The following is a 17,040-nucleotide window of genomic DNA, read 5'->3' as shown; positions in this document are numbered from 1 at the left end:
CCTTAGTTATGCTGCAATAGACGTAGGCTGCCGGAGATTCCCATGATGCATTGAGTTTTTCCTTTCCAGTCACCTTTCTCACTCACTATGTGTTAATAGTCTCTGCATTGACTCATATCTGTTATTAATCTCTGTCTCGCATCCACAGCATGTCTTTTATCCTGTCTTCCTTCTCTCACCCCAACCGGTCGCAGCAGATGAGCCTGGTTCTGCCGGAGGTTTCTTCCTGTTAAAAGGGAGTTTTTCCTTCCCGCTGTCGCTAAACTGCTTGCTCATAGGGGGTCATATGATTGTTGGGTTTTTCTCTGTATCTATGAAGTGCCTTGAGGCAACTTTTGTTGTGATTTGGCGCTATATAAATAAAATTGAATTGAATTGAATGTAGATGTTCAGATGTTCAGATGTAGTTTGTTTTGATTTATTTTCCCCCAAAAAGTACCTAACAAAAAAATCTGTGGGCAGATCTGCTTTTTAGATTTTGGTCTCCCTCTCCTCCCTGTACCTCTGTGCCGCTAGTGAGGCACTCCTTCTTTCTCACCCTCTGTTGGAGAGTTAGTAGGCACCCAAAGTTTATGCGTTGTGGTAGAAAAACAACAGACATGTTCTGGCACGCTCTGTGATTGATCATTAAACATGTAAGTTTAACCAACATTGCATCAGGGCCAATGACTTATGTGCAGTTGCAGGTTATTTAGTTACACAATGTAGTGCTCATCCCCACATCCAGCTGTGAAAATATAGAAATTATTGTCAATGTGTTATTTTTGTAAATCTTATAGTTCACTAAATGTTTCACACCCCCTGTCTTATTTGTAGGGCATCATTTGTGTTGCACGTAACAATGATTGACATCAGCTGGACTGTGCTCTCGCTGCCAGATGGCATGGTGTATTTTTAATTGGAGCAACAATGTGTGCTTCATTCTTCTAGTTCATTTCTGGGTTTTGTACTTTTTGTTAACAAAGAAACAGAAGGTAAAGAGCATCAGGCTCGTCATCCCTGTGGCCAGCTGCTAGTTTTAATGAAAGTATATACAGAAGTGAGTTGTGCTGAACTGTGATTGGCTGACAGCACTCATAGTGACTCTGAACAGATGTGAAAAGGAGAAGGTAATTTGATCCAAAAGTGAATTCACTGTAAATCTGAAGTACCGTGAAGTAACATAAGTGCATATATGTCAACACAAGTATTTGTGGTGAAACTGTATGCAAGTGAGAAAGGAATGAATAAAGACTCACTGAGAGAAAGAGAGAGAGCCTAATGTAAACATGATGATTGGGTAAGCTGGGTGAGGTATTTCTAAAGCAAATACTGAGGAAAAAGTGAACATGGCGGAAAAAGCAGGGCATGAGACAAGAACAGAAAAACATGGGGGATAGACAGTAAGCTGTAGCTATCGAGTAATCTAGTTATTTCAGTATTCTATGGATTATTTTGTGTTGTTAATGAGCAGCAATAAATATTCTAAAGAAAAAATACAGGTTGTTCAAATCAAACTGTTCATGTGTTTAAAAATTGCAGTGTTTTAATAGTTTAACTGCATACAACATCTGTGAAAAACCTAAACCCTCGCATTGTGTTTACATGCAATATCATAATCTTAAAGAAAACATGTTCTTAAATGTAAAATAATCACAAGTACAGTCATGTCAAGGTGTACATGCAACCTAAAGTAAGGCGTAAAATCAAACTGCCTTTACTGTGGAAGGCTTTCTTACATTAATATGTAGCAAAGGAGTTCTGACAGTTTTGTGTCTCCTGGATATGAGGGAGATTTGGTGTGTGTTCCTGTGAGTGTGTTTACGTGTTTAAGTGTGCAAGTGAAGGGGTGAGTGTGTGTGCCTTTAAGCCTGTAAAAAGAATACGTGGTGCCTGCAATGAAGAATGGCGAGCAGTCTTCTTTGCCCTGTATTTTGATGCAATGTTTCCTGGTCCAGAAAAAAAAGGACTTGATGATGGTGTAGATGTTAATATTTAATGTTAATAATCATTCAGTGTCCAACCTAACAGCGTTTTACCCGTCGAGGTATATTTTTACTGTCCTGTAGAAGAAGGGGGTGAAAAAAGCTCTTGTTTTTATATTTTTAATTAATCTTAACTCATTCACTGCCATTGACGTCTATAGCCGTCAATGGCAGTGAATGAGTCAATGGGTTTAACTCATTCACTGCCAATGGCTGGCAGTGAATGAGTTAATACTTATATTTTATATTAATCTACATAAATATGGCCTCATACACCCTGCTGTGTAAAACAAACAGCCATGGATGGGCGCAGCTACAAAGTTTGCTTTTCTTCACTTGGATCTTATTGAACAGGGGGTTTGATTTCTGCCAGCTGTTGTCAGTAAAGGTTTTAATGGCAGTTACAGTAACAAACACTGCTCTTTTTGCCGTCTCTTCATTCGCCTCTTTGCTCTTAACGCGCGCGCGTGTGTGTGTGTGTGTGTGTGTGTGTGTGTGTGTGTGTGTGTGTGTGTGAACGCGTGTGTGTATAGACCGACTCTGGCTTCATGTTAAACTCTTTCCATAGTGACAACTGAAGCATTGGAGCAAAAAAATTTGCGTTGAGGACTTTTTCTAATTGAGTTATTCAAGTTACTCGATGAATTGTTGCAGTCCTAGTAGACAGCAAGGGGAAAGACGAGGATTTGTGAAACACAGAGATTTTTTATTTTATTTTTTTAAAGAAAGAAAAAGATGGAATAAGCAAAAATAGAGAACTGAACTTGTCACATCTTGCACATATTTTAGTTTAGTGCATATAATGTACTGTATCATGATTATTTTCTCTTACTGAACATGGTAACTGAACTATAGGTTTGGCTCTCTTTACTTTCTGTAGGTTGTTAGTAAGTATTGTGTTATGGCAGGTGATGCTGGATTGTTTGGTGACAAAGAAACCACATAGCAATAATCAGCTGCCTCTCCATATCACTTTATCTGACACTTTGACATCAATGTCCATCAATGGTCTTACTGCCTCTGGTTCAGATCCCGGGCTATTTTAAAGTAGAATAAGTTTAATTAGCTTCTTTACCTTCATATGCACCATTTTGGCATTAACCATCTTCATCCAACAGATGTCTTAAGAGTGCTTACTTAAAGGCTGCTGGCATCCCAGATCAGTAGCTTTTGAGATGGTTTATGTGCAGGTGGTTATGTGGACTCCCCATTTCACCACAAGTATGAGTTTTTCAAGAACTGGGTCACAGCCTCTGCTATTGCTTCCTAAAACTGGCTTTCAGCTTCCTTCTGAGGAAGTATCCGACCAATCTAGGGGTCCAGGACATACCATGAAAACAGTGAATTGACAAACTTGGGAGCGTCAAATCCTTGGGGTGAGCCAAGGCTTAATAATACAACATCACCAGTTAACAGACTCTTAGATGTCGACTGCAGGTTTTCATACAACCCCAAATTAACCCAACAAACATGCCGGCTTTTACCAAAGCCGACAGGTTATTTGTTAAAGCATTCTAAGTCACCTTGGGGGACTTTACATTATCATCATCATCACACCCTGTTCTCCTCAGGCTCAGTGTACGCCTGCAGGGAACATGCTCTGTGTTCATGTAATAATAAATCTGCTCCACATGAGCTGGCTGACTTAGCTTACTGTATATTGTAATTGCTGGCTCACAGCCATGTCATAAACAGACGATCCTCTCCACTGTGAAAAAGAATGCACTCCTCACCAAACCCTGATGGAAGTATTAGCATTTTTAAAGAACAATCGCTGTCACTCAGGATTACAAAAAATGAATTAATAGGGATTTGGCAGTGACTTTAAAATGACATATCAGCAGTATGAAAATGTGCTTCTGTGCACAGTGAGTGAGAACAGTGAGTGAGAACTAACCTGCTCTTTGAGTAACAAAGTGCTATGCTGGACTGCTAGAATGCTCTTGTCATATATCAGCAGTGCTGGGTATTTAAAAAGTTGTACAGTACCTCTACAATAGTCTTACTCCTATAGCACTCTCCAAAGTGTCGGCATTTCATCTAATTATCTATCAGAACACAACCAATCAATCTGTCCGTCCGTCTGTCCAAGTTGGCTGTCATACACGCTACTGAACATCATGCCAACACCCCCCCCCCCCGATTGGGTGAGTTTCAGCACTGTTGCTTGTGTGCCGGTGTGTCTGAAAGTGTTTCAGTTGGTGGAATCATGGGGACAGGGTGGCGAGGGACTCCTGGTTGGTGGAGGGATGCCAAACGGAACAGACGGGCAGAGACAGTGCGCTGCCAGAAGGGACTAATTATCAGGATTTCATTTCCAAAACAAACATATTGCAATCAAATCACATACTGCATTCGTTGCTGCATTGTTCTGTGTGTGTGTGTACTGTATTAGTGACAATGACTTGGATCAATTGTCGTGGAAGAGATTGGATCAGTTCCCGAGGCATTATTCAAGAGCTGTTGCGGCCCGTATTAATTTTTTTTATTTTTTTTAGCACTCAGCTTTTGTTCCTGATCATACAATCATAACTGTTGCAGTGAACTGCTAATTACCATGGATAGATTGAAATAACTTTGTCACATTAGAAATGTGTAAACTTGTATCTGCTTTGACCCTGTTTCCTCTTCTCTTATAAACTATCTGAGACTTCAAACAAACTTTTCTGTGATTCTGCTGCTCGTCTCAGTGCATGGAGTGTGACGTGTCAGTGTCAATTTAATTCTCTCAGGAAAGGTCAGACTTTTTTCACAAAGGTGCTTGTTTATGATGGATTTTCATAAATGTTACTATCACAATGTAAACCTCAAGTCCTGCTGCAAGACAGTAAACGAAAACATAGCAAAAGTGAATGCACGCTCTGAAGTTCTTTCAGGTATTAAAATTTCTTGCAGTTATATAGGAAATGCTGGTCATGCCATGAGGAAATTGTGCATAACATCATTGTATAATTAGTTGTGTAACAAGTTACAGCTGTGTAACTGTGGAAGCTTTCTGGTGATAAAACTGCAGACATTTAGGTGTGATCTGATTTACAGCCCCCCACAGCTCTAGAGTGACTTTCACTTCATAGTTTAGCAGTTCACTGTTTACTGCTGCCCAACACAATTACTGACATCTGTTACATTGACACACTTGGAGCAGGCCCTTGGTCCGACGGCATTTGTTGTTACCTCTGCCTCTTACAGTTATACCTGTGTCCCTGAGATGAACAGCTTAGAAACATCCACTTTCTATAACATCATACAAAACCAGTAGGGTAAAAAAAAAAACCTGTCTGGAATATCAGTGGGTCTGCTATTCGTGCTGTGGTTGTCCCGCGTCCTGCCTCCTGCATGTTCTATCATGGCATCTCCTTCACCTAAACCACAGTATTTCCAGCAGCGAGGACATCATCTAATGCTCCATCTTGCAAAAGGCAAAACTTCACACGGTTTATTCTCCCAGCATTTGATGCATTAAAAAAAAGTTGTTTTTATGCATCACTGTTGGACATTAGTTTAACTCACTGGTTGAGCAGGTGGATGGCTTAAATACAGTGGCCAGAGTTCGAGTCCAACTGACAGCCTTTTGCTCTTGCTCTGTAAAAACAGCAGACTACTAAAGGCCACTATGCATACTCTGCTCAGCAGAGAATGCAGTGAATAAAAAAACATTTCTCAATATCTTCTTCTCTTTTGGTCATTAGTAATGACACATAGCTATTAGACACAATAGACCTCTGTAAGTGCGTTTTTTGATCACAGGGTCTGCTGAGCTGAACGTTTGTTATCAAACAGGTCCGCCAGATCTTCTAGGATAATAACACATACCATTATCACTACAGTAGCTGATTAACATTAAGGAGGTAAAGAGTCAGAGGCCTTCTGGAGTTACGGTGGACCAGAAACAGAACAAAAAGAGACTGCATATTGGGCTGACAAATTAACAGGTAACCACCAGCACACTTGCAGTTGAAAGTTTGTGTTGCTGGCTAACTGCTGGATGTGTACACAAGCACATTAATCTCATTATGTCAAAGTGATAGTGATAGTGTTGGTGTATTGAGTAATTTTGGCAAAGGCTTGAACTACACTTTAACGCTAAACTAACTTTTTTATGATCGTGCTAGATGGTGTAAAATCATAGACTGTATTTAAAGGATGGTTTTCAGATCTGAAATATGAAACTGATGCAGAAGTTTTGTTAAACAAGCATCCTTTGTAATTGCCAGTGGTGGGCAAATGTCCTGGTCTGATGTTATAGAAGTCTAAATAAGAGTGACTCTTTAGCTCACTTGATCTGTGGGCTCAGCAAATATTTTCCTAAAGACTGGATAGTCTGTTTTGAAGTCTTGTTGAACACAACATGGAGCAGATTTAAATGAAATGTGTATAACAGAATGCGTGACTTGTAAATCTTTTAAACTCATATATTGTATTCACAAAAATAAAGAAAACATTAATGAAAAATCGGACAAAGAAGACCTGGGACTGTTGAGGAGCTAGAATCCTGCATCAGACAAGAATAGGACAATACTCCTCTCAACTAGTCTCTTCTGTTCTGGAAGTTCAGACTGTTATTAGATGAAGAGGAAATGCTACAGTGGTAAACATGGCCCTCTCCCAACTTTTTTTGCTATCCAAGTGAAAATAACCTTGTTTTTTCTTTAAAAAGTACATTTTCTCACTTTAAACAGTTTGTTTTCTATGTTCATAAAATATGGGATTATGAGATTGGAAAATCATTGCATTTTGTCTGTATTTACATTTTAGACAGCACCCTAACATTTTGGGGATTTGGGGTTATATATAAAGTGTATAGCAAAAGATTTGTCCCCTTGTTTAACACCAAATTTGCCAAATGTGTTAATAGCCTTTTATTTGACTGCGTTGCCTTCGTAGACCTACTTGCCTGTGCTTTGCTAGTCGAAACAAGTAATTCTTGAATAAGAACCTGTGTTCAGGCTTTTGTTTGCTGGTGGTAAGACGCTGTAATTTACAGAAAATATATTAGAAACTCAAAAGACAGTTTGTCTCATGAGATTTATTCAGATTTTATACTTGGATTACTCTTAGCTCCAAATTTAAAAAAAGATTGCTGCTATTTACTGGCAGCATAATGGGGAAATGGCCACCACAGAGCCAGCATAAACACACAGAAGAATATGATTAAACAGCTGTTTCAAGAATGTAAAATTTCTCTTCACACTCAGGCACGCATATTTGAACGATATTTACATAAAAGTGCACACACACCGTCTAAATTTACAGTCAGGGTGCATACATTTAGCCAATAAAATTTGGTTTATATTGTTGTCGGGGTGACAAAGATAAGACAGATAAACAATTGCAGAGCTGAACTATCATAGCTCCCCACACAAGCACGTACACACACACACACACACACACACACAAAATAAGTCTTCCTGTCCTTCTCCATCTATCTCTCTGTACACACTTGTATTTTGATTTATGTCTCCTGATGCAGTTCAGAGTGAGCTTAAATCTATTCACTCTGGTCCAGCCAAGTAGTTTCAACCTCCACCCAAAACCATGAGTGATAAATATGGTTACTTTGTCTTTGTGACACATTTAGTCAAAGATCTTCACAAGAAGAGGACATGTCATGTTTCCCACTCCAGCTTGAGCTCTGTGCAAAGAGTAAGTCGAATCCAACGCTGCAAACACGCTGAGCACAGATCGTTTGTTGTACACGCATCTGCAGTTTTTATTGCTGTTCTAACACCTAAAGCTATGCCGTGATCTCTTTAAGCTAAAATTTTACTTTATCCTAAAAATTAAGCTTTTTTTGGTTTTATGATTGGGGATTGATGATTTCTCACACTTAAGATGTTTTTCATTTGATTTTCAGACTCAAGTAGATTACAATATTGAGTGCGAATTAATGTAAAAAACCCCTGAATGAATTTCTGTAACCCTCACAAATGACTTCTTTTGATCTCGTTTACTACACATTTTATTTCTAACCTCTCCCCCTTTCTCTTCCACATTCTGCTCCCCTTTTTCTTGATGCACTGTATTCCACTGTATTCTTTTCCTTTGTCCTTGTCTGTCATCCTAATAGTCTCTCTCTCCCATTTCTCCCCCTTCCTCCGACCCTGACCCACTTAGCTGGCTGCTTGTTATTCAAACCTTTGCTTTACCCACACAAATACAGACTCACATACACAGAAATGAAGAAAGGGAGCAGCAGAGATGAGAGAGTGTGTGAGAGAGAGAGAGAGAGAGAGGCATGAGAGGGGAGAGAGTAAGAGATAGGAATTTGGTTCGACTACAAACCTTGCCATCCTTTTTTGTTCTCTCAGTGGTAGGTTTGAGATGCACACTGATAACTTTTACAATCATTCCTGTTTTGTGGTACGACTACTGATAAGCCTATAAGTGTAAGAATGTCTGATTTTTAACAGCAGAGTGAAATCGAAGACAAAACACCACAAACAACACATTTCCACATAAAAGCCACACCGTGCTAATGAGGGTGCTTCCCAATCAGACTGACGCAGAGCTGCTGCCTCAGCCGTGAACTACTAAACCCCAAATTAGTTTTAAATACTAAATTAAACCTAGCTAGCTAGTCTTAATCAGGTACTTACGGTCGACAAGGTTTATAAAACTGATGATTTTATATCTACAGGGTATAACACATTACACTAGGTTGGTTGGTTACAGAAATGGTGCCCAGAGAAGGTCACAGGACATATAGACCATTCATTGTACTGCACATTAGGTCTGCGCCAGCAGAACACCATCTCCAGAATTGCCAGTATCTTGCTAGTTGGGACTATTTTTGCTCTTTTTTTCACCCCTTTTCTTTCTTTTCTCGCAATATATTGAAATGAATGTGTGTGTGAGGATCACAAAAAGCGATCCTTTAGAAAGTAGCAGAAAACAGAGAAACAGAGCTTGCTGTGATTAAGTGGTTAGCACAGCAAGATGGTTCCTGATCTGAATCCACTGGCCTCTCTGTGCCTGCATGGGTTCTCTGTTGGTACACTAGCTTTCTTCTAAAGTTCATAGAAATGCATGTTAGGTTAATTGGCTGTAGATGTGGTTGTGAGTGTGACTGGTTGTCTATCTCTCTAGCATCCGTCTCAAAATGTACCCTGCCTCTTGCCCTGGGCTGTAGCCCCACTGTGACCTTGGATTGGGGAAGTAGTAAGTTTTCTTTAAACAAAAACACTATTGCAATGCTAATAATAAGAAACACAGACTTTTGTCTCAAGCTTGTCTCAAACTTATGACTTAAACTTTGCCAACCTGACACCTAATTTGCTACAAATTAGCTGCTATAATACCCGTACCCCCCACCCTAAACTGGCTAAGTAGTTAAGAAAATTGATGGATGGATTTTTAATATAGAGCTTAAAGTAATTTTGTTTGCAGAGACACTAGTTTCTCCCCTCTGCTCCATGTTTCACCCTGTGTGTATGTGGTGCATAAACACAGACTGTATATGGATGGAGAGATGAACAGAGCGATCGTATCTCACATCATCAACTGAAAAGGATGATATAAGGTCGGTTGGTTTATAGAGAATATAACCCAACTGACTGTATGTTATTTTTGTTGGAGAAAATCCAGTAACCAGCTAATGGTTTCAAGTTGTGACTTTTTTCTTTTAATTTATATGAATGTTTACAAGGGTCATACAACAGTACTGTAAACTGTAGCCATCTGCAGTGGGGATGATGTCAACTCTCTGACATAATGTCTTTAGGAAATTAACAATAAATGGCAGCCCAGCTATCAACCAGCTCATTAGTAACCTAAACAGATGAGCTGTGTTTTTGCTGAGATTGAGTATGTTGCACTGCTAATCAGCATTTGTGACTTTTTGCCCTCAAACATAATTGTGGTTTAGGGTTGTAACAATTCATCAAGTAATTTGAATAATTTGATTGTAAAAAATTCTCGACACACATTCTTTGCCTCAATGTTTCTTTTAAGGCACGATTCTGCAGCAGATGTTTTAAATGATGTAAACAAAGAGCGTTTCACCCTCATTTGACGACTAAGAGGCGGAGCCATTATTGAATGAAAGAAAATATGTTTCTAGCTTTCAAAACAGCAGCGCTGTTCCTGTGATCAGCATTGAAACCTTTACTGGGAAAAAGCTGGTGGGAGTCCTTCATCAAAGCACCTGATCAACAAACTCAGGCGTGAATAAAAGCAAACTTTGTAGCTGCTCCATCCACCACCGTTTGTTTTACACAGAAAAAAATCGGCAGTAAGCCTCCAGAAGTTGTAATAAAATATGCAGATGAACTGTTATCTTAGTCTGATACATGTTTAAATTATACAGCCTAATGACGGCCGACAGCAGCCGTCCTATCTTACATGGAAGCCGTACCTGCAGCAAACGGGTGCGTCTAAAGGGGGGGATGGGGTGTACTAGACCTTATTAATTTCAAGCCTTTCGTAACTTTTTTAGATTGAAAGTGAAATCATATAAAATACTGTAATAATTCAACTGCATTAATATTTAAAAATATAAAAAATTCACAAGCCAATAAAAATGAGCCAACAACCTGAAGGTTGTTAAGTAGGCCACTGAATGATTATTAATATTAAATATTGCCTACACCATCATACGATCTGTTTTCAGCAGCTCAAAAACATGCCACCTATTAATGTCAGAAAGCCTTCCAAGAAGACAGAGTAAGGGTAACATTTTTATGTCTTGCTTTAGATGATTATCTTTTTTTTAATTTGACTTTGATCTTTTAATGTACTTGAAATTATTTATATATTTTTGCATGTAAGAAAATGTTTTCTTTAAAAATTAAATTTCAACATATAATCAAAAGGTTGGATTTTTTTTTTTGACAGATGTTATATGCAGTTAAACTTGTAAACATTGGTTTTCATTTTAGAAATTGCAATGAGCAGTTCATTCTGAAAAAACACTGTTTTTTTCTCTTTTGAATATTTATTATTGCTCATTAATAAGACAAAAGTATTTTTTACACAATTACTCGATTAATCAATGGAATAATCAGTAGATTACTCAATTACTTAAATAGTCCACAGCCGCAGCCTTATTGTGGTTAATGATTGAAATGTGCAATCAGTAATAGTCTCTACAAACGTAATGATACTAGTGAAATCAAGAAATATTTGTCCTTGGTAATGTCGACGGCAAACCACCACCTAATGGTACCTTGGTCAAATAAATGTTAGTGTTTAGGTTGAGGCTGCATCTTTTCAACACGGTTGCTGAGCAAATAAGCACAAATTCAAGTCATTGAAAGCAACTGAGATCTCTGTCGGTCCTTCTGACTTAATGAAAAGCCTAATAGATTCCACTCTGCCTCCCAGACTGAGCGCCCGTTGAAAAGAAATCATCACCATTTCGCTTTTTTTCACCTCTCTGCCCTCATTCTTTCTCATCTCCTCTCTTCTCATGGTACTTACTGTAGGTTGAGAGCTGTATTTGTCCTTTAGATAGCAAGAACACATGAGCCACTTGGCTTAGCATGTATAAATGGGTATTTGTACCCTGGTTTGTAAATGTGGGTCTTGAAATTTTTCATGTTTTTTATGTAAAGTTCAGGAATTGATGAATTGTTATTTATGATTTGCAGAGGGTGTGCATGGCATTAACACCACAATTTACAGTCTTAAGGCACCAACATCAGGCTGAGGTTAGATCATACGTCAAAGCAGGTGGTTAAGATAAGAGCTGAGGCAGGTGCTCACATTGGTTGTGCTCGTGTGAGGGATATTACGCTGCCGCAAGACTAGAGGAACCTTCTTAAATGAATGCAAGCGGCACCTGAAGTGGAAATTATAAACGTGGATGAGTTTGTCAGCTGATCAGTGGAAAGTAGCGCAGACTGTATTGTCAAGCTGTTGCAATACATCCTCCCAATAATAAATTATACTGATGCGAAAAAGTATTTTTGTTTTTTAAGTATTTGTATCCTTACACACTTGGCAACATACATCAGTTATGGTAACTAACAATTGTTTTTGTTATCAGAGCAAATATATTTACTAATACTTGGCTAATAATAGCGGTTTGAAATAGCAGCCATACTCCTCCTTAAACAGATATATTTTAACCTATATTAGTTTGTTTTCCACTGTGTTTAATGAGATAAAGAAAGAATCAAATGTAGTAACAAATGGTAAACTTGTCAGTCATCAGTCTTGATCCATGATGGTTTTTTGCATGTTGCTATTTGTGTATATTTCTGAAGGGCTTCCCTGTAGTTTTTGTGTGTGTGCCTGTGAGATGTCATATATTCAGGTCAAAGGTAAATGGAAGAAGCTAGGTTAGCAGTGAAGTCAGCAGGTCTGCTTGTTTCTTTTTGTCCTCTGATTTTTCTGGGAAACCCACACAGAGAGAGAATGGCGAGGAGAGAGATGCAAATCTCACCTTTCCTGTAATTGTTATGTTTTTTTGAGGACGTGTTCCTTGTAAGGCATTAAAAATTAACTGTTAATTCTACCAGGCAACAAGCAACACTGTTCTTTGACTTTCTGTTGACTCTGTAAACCTACACCTCATTTGCATAATACCCAGCAGCTGGCAAATGGATAGAGCAGCTACACCTGTCTGTCCACCTGTCACCTGTGTGTGTATGTGTGTGCGTGTGTTAGTCTACAAGAAACAGTGCTTTGCTTTTACCCACCTGTTCAAATGTTGTTCTTCTGTTTGTGTTTGTCAACCAAGACAATGATTATCTACCAAGGATACCATGATTGATTTGAATATGGTTTCTGGATTCAAATACTGTTTTGTTTAGTCCCATGAGTTGTGTAGGCTTTTATTAGTAATGGTCACTGCTGTTTTACACTAAAGCAGTAGCAGTCAGTACCTTTATACCATAATAAAAGTACAGCACACCTAGCCTAGTCTGGCTTTACAAAAATGTGTGAACAAATGTGTTGTTCTAAAGAGCTCAAAGAATTGAAGTGTAGTATTTTAAATAGGAGGCCACTGTTGTCAGTTTGTGAAATTTCTTCCCTCTTAGTAGGGCTGGGCCATATCATATCGTCCACGGTAATACCAGTATAATGTTGGGCAACAATAAAAAAATGAAATATCGCGATAGAATATGGGTAAAACGCACATGCGCAGTGCCTTTGTTTTTATACGCACATGGTGGAAAAAGCATGGCGGAGACATACAAAACAGCTGCTTGTTTATGTGAAAATACATTGATGTTTGTTTTTTTTGTTTGTTTTTTTACACTAATAAAGTTGTGGAGTTGTAAAGTATTTTGTCTAGTGTCAACTAAAGAATGTAGCTTCATGGGCAGTGTAGTCTGTGCTGCGGGGAGAATGGACTGCCATACCCGTTATGTGTCTGTGAGCGCGAGGTGGGAGAAAGGGAGAGTCGAAAAGTACGAATTGTCACCGACCAGAAACGGGAAGTGGAAGCATGTAAATATAATAATAACCACTGCAGCCAAAAAGAGTGCCTGACGAGCCCAGTTGTAAGTCAGCTATTAAGACTCGACTGTTCGTGTTTTCCTCCGAAACAATAAGCTCCGTTGCAGCAGCCTTTCAACGCCTCTCTCTGTCTCTTGCTAGCAAAGTTGACCCAGACAACAAAGTAAAGCTAGTTTTCGGCTACGAACCCGACACAGAACCCAACGTATTAGCCAGAGGTCCCTTTACTACAGTTTGGAGCCGCGGACCTGTTTTATATACACCTGGAATAGTTTTCAGCGATTGCTGCAAAAAGTGCAGCCTTACCTAATGTCCACCCTACTGTTACTCATTTTATATTAAAATTAAAAAATCTAGTTTGTATTGGTATCGCAAGTAGCCTTCAGTAATAGTAATAAATCACACAGCAATAGTACATTCATGTAGTTGTAAAAAGCTTGACAATATATTAAGTAATCTAAAGTATTCAGAATACGTTACTCTCATTGAGTAACGTATTCTGAATACGTTACAAAATACATTTTGGGGCACAATTAATGTAGCACCATCCACGTGCTATATTGCTAGTTGTTAAGTGTAGTTGCACGTTTAGAGCAGCTGAGCTATTTGTATGTAGCTCTGCACACAGGAAGAGAGAGGCACCATGGAGTTTATTACCCGCTTCCAACATGAAGACAAACTAATCTGTATATATAGCAGCAGGAGAACAGAAATCATATTTAACCTTATTTACATGGAACAGTGAATGACTGTTAACTTGCCGACTTAAGTGTTTAGATATCAAATGAACAGATGAAGCAGATAAACAAAATACAAGAGAAAATTTCATATAAATCATTATTTTGCATGTTGATAAAAAAAAGGTTAACTGGAACAGTAGGCTAATAGCAGTTAATGAATTTAGTTTTTTATCACATGAATAGACCTGCTGGGGGAGTCAACCTAGTCTATAAATACACTGCCAGAAACATGTATTTAATGAGCAATTATAATTATCTTCTTCACTATGAATGTCTTTGAACATTAAATGCAGTTAAAATGAAAAACAAATAGAATACTGAAATGTAAAAACCATCTTGTAGACTGTTTTTCTTCTAGTGGCTTGCCTGTGACATGCAGTGACATTAAAACCCTTTGTTCTTTACTGCTGTCTGTGATGTAGGACAAATAAAAGCTATTGTGAAAGAAAGAGCTTCACAGGAGGAAGTGTTGTGCAGATAAGAGAGAGAAATAAGGAAGTAAAAGGCCCTGCATACAAATAGGATGCTCTGTGTAAATATAATGTTTTATTCTCATAGTATATGAGTTGCCCTGATATAGAGTAATATTTCCTGTTGTGTAACAGAAAGTTATGTAACGTGCTTTAACAAATGTCAGTCACACAGTGACTTAAAATGGCAGGATCAAAATTCTAGATTCAGCATATCAAATTTGCAAACAACAAATACTAATATCTGTCATTCTGAAAATGTCAAATTCTGAAATAATAGGGTTGTTTTATGGTGACTGGTCACTGTTAAATCACCTCATCTCTGCTTGTGTATGATGGACATGGACAGTAATAAAACAGAAGTGTGTTTACGGCCCTCTTACTCAGGCAGGTTGCAGGATTTTCAATGTCTGAAGAAGATGGCAAACAGATAGTTGACTGGCAGCCAGCCAGCAATCTGCTACCTCCATCTTTACTTATTGTGTCCTTGCCGGCTTTCCGTTATGTGTTTGCTGTGTTTGATTATGGTTTGTTGACATTGTTGCTCTTGCTTTTTGTTCTCTCCAGCTGGATGGGGACACCATGTTCCTGGGTATGCCAGAACCAGGCCTTGACTTCGCCTCAACCAATCAGGTGTGTGTTTATGAGACTGTGTGTGTGCGTTCATTTGTGTGTAGAGACAGAGTGTGCCCAGTGAAGTTGTTTGTTTTACTTTCTGCTTTCAAATCACACTGAGCTGTTCTCTAAATTCCTTTTAAAAGTATGTCAGCAGTAATGTTGGATGTTCCATATTTTATTGAATATGGTTACTAATGAGAAACCGTAATCAGAACGCATAGAGTGCATTTTGAGAAAGTTGCAGCTTCTCTGACGTGCAGCCAAATTATCTTGGGGATATCTTGCACCATGGATCAGTGTAACATGGTGACTTCATGGGATGAGTGTTCCCTTTTTTCTAAAATCATGCAGTGTGGTTGTCATTTATCTGGAGTAAACAAAGGCAGCAGGTGTGTGTGTACCGGTTTAGACATCGTTGTGGGGATCAAAAATTGGAAGTTTACTATACTTGTGGGGACCAACAGCCTTTATGGAGACCAAAATCCCGGTACACACAAGTTGGAAGGCATTTTTGAGACTCTAAATATGGTTTTAGTGTCAGGGTTACCATAAGGTTATGGATAAGTTTAGGGTAGGGGTTAGGGTTAGGCATTCATTTTTGATGGTTAGGGTAAGGGGCTAGGAAAAGCATTATGTCAATGAGATGTCCCCACAACGATATGACTACACACACGTGTGTGTGTGTGTGTGTGTGTGTGTGTGTGTGTGTGTGTGTGTGTGTGTGTGTGTGTATTGGGGGAGTTCGATACAGCATAGTATTACAATGTATGTAGCAATGCAGGGATATCAAATATTGATATTTTATTAAATAAATAAAAATGATCTGGGAATATAACAAATGCGCTAATCTTACATACCAAAATCCTGAGATAACGTTAGACAAGCAAACTTACATTAATTTGACTCCACTGAAAACTCAAATTCATATATGTGATTTTAGACAGTTTATCACAGTTAATTGCTGTATTATCAGAAATGGACTGCATGTACTTGCCAACTTGACCCCATTCAGTTGCTCACTGACATCAAACTAACTGTCTTATGACGACATTTATGGCAGATTTTATTGACGGTGTCTGAGAATACTATTTTGGAGTTTTAAAAAAAATGAAGTGAGATAACTTTATGTTGTTATGTAAGTCAGATTTGTCAAAGTTTAACTTTCAGGACATAATTTGCAGTTGAAAAATGGTGATAGATTGCAATACATGTTATTGCAATACTTACCATATCACAAATTTTAAAAATCCCAATAATACTGCATTGTGAGTCAGGGCTGCAGCTATTGATTATTTAAGTAATCGAGTAATCTATCAATTGTCTTATTAATGAGCAATAATAAATATTCAAAAGAGAAGAAACACTGGTGTTTCAGAATGAATTGCTCATTGGTTTCCATTTTAGAGATTACAGTGTTTTATAATTGTATACAACGTGTAAAAACAAACAAACAAACAAACAAAAACAACACTTTCATTGTATTTATCATTTATCATTTTACATTTATTAATGTATCAAAATAATTTTTTACTTCAAAAATATGTAAATAATCTCAAGTACATTAAAAGATCAAATTTAAATAAAATAACATAAATGCAATCTAAACTACAGCATGCAGAAATGTAGCTTTACTATGTGATCTTGGAAGGTTTTCTGACAGTAATAGGAGGAGTGCGTGCATGTGTGTCACTGTTTGAATATACATAAGTTGGGTAGATTAGTTTACTAAGAAGTTGAGATTTAGGGATTAGTTTGAAAAACCAATGAGACAAAGCAGGTCGTATCACCTGTATTCAAAGTTGTTATAAGGGAACTCGTGATGCAGACTACTTTGTAAACAGCTGC

The 17,040-nt window shown here is 38.2% G+C and overlaps 1 protein-coding gene across 1 annotated transcript in view; it reads left to right on the top strand.

Moving 5' to 3' along the window:
• Nucleotides 1-17,040, top strand: part of tox (thymocyte selection-associated high mobility group box) — a 57,749-nt gene that overhangs the window by 10,541 nt on the left and 30,168 nt on the right. Inside the window, exon 2 of the mRNA XM_005737571.1 lies at nucleotides 15,145-15,210. Coding sequence (XP_005737628.1) covers nucleotides 15,145-15,210 — 66 coding nt within the window. The remainder of the gene's footprint in view (nucleotides 1-15,144; nucleotides 15,211-17,040) is intronic.

The sequence above is a fragment of the Pundamilia nyererei genome, unplaced genomic scaffold, assembly GCF_000239375.1.
Source record: "Pundamilia nyererei isolate P.nyererei 1_Seehausen unplaced genomic scaffold, PunNye1.0 scaffold00077, whole genome shotgun sequence".
Lineage (NCBI taxonomy): Eukaryota > Metazoa > Chordata > Actinopteri > Cichliformes > Cichlidae > Pundamilia > Pundamilia nyererei.
This window is presented reverse-complemented; position numbering and strand designations above follow the sequence as displayed.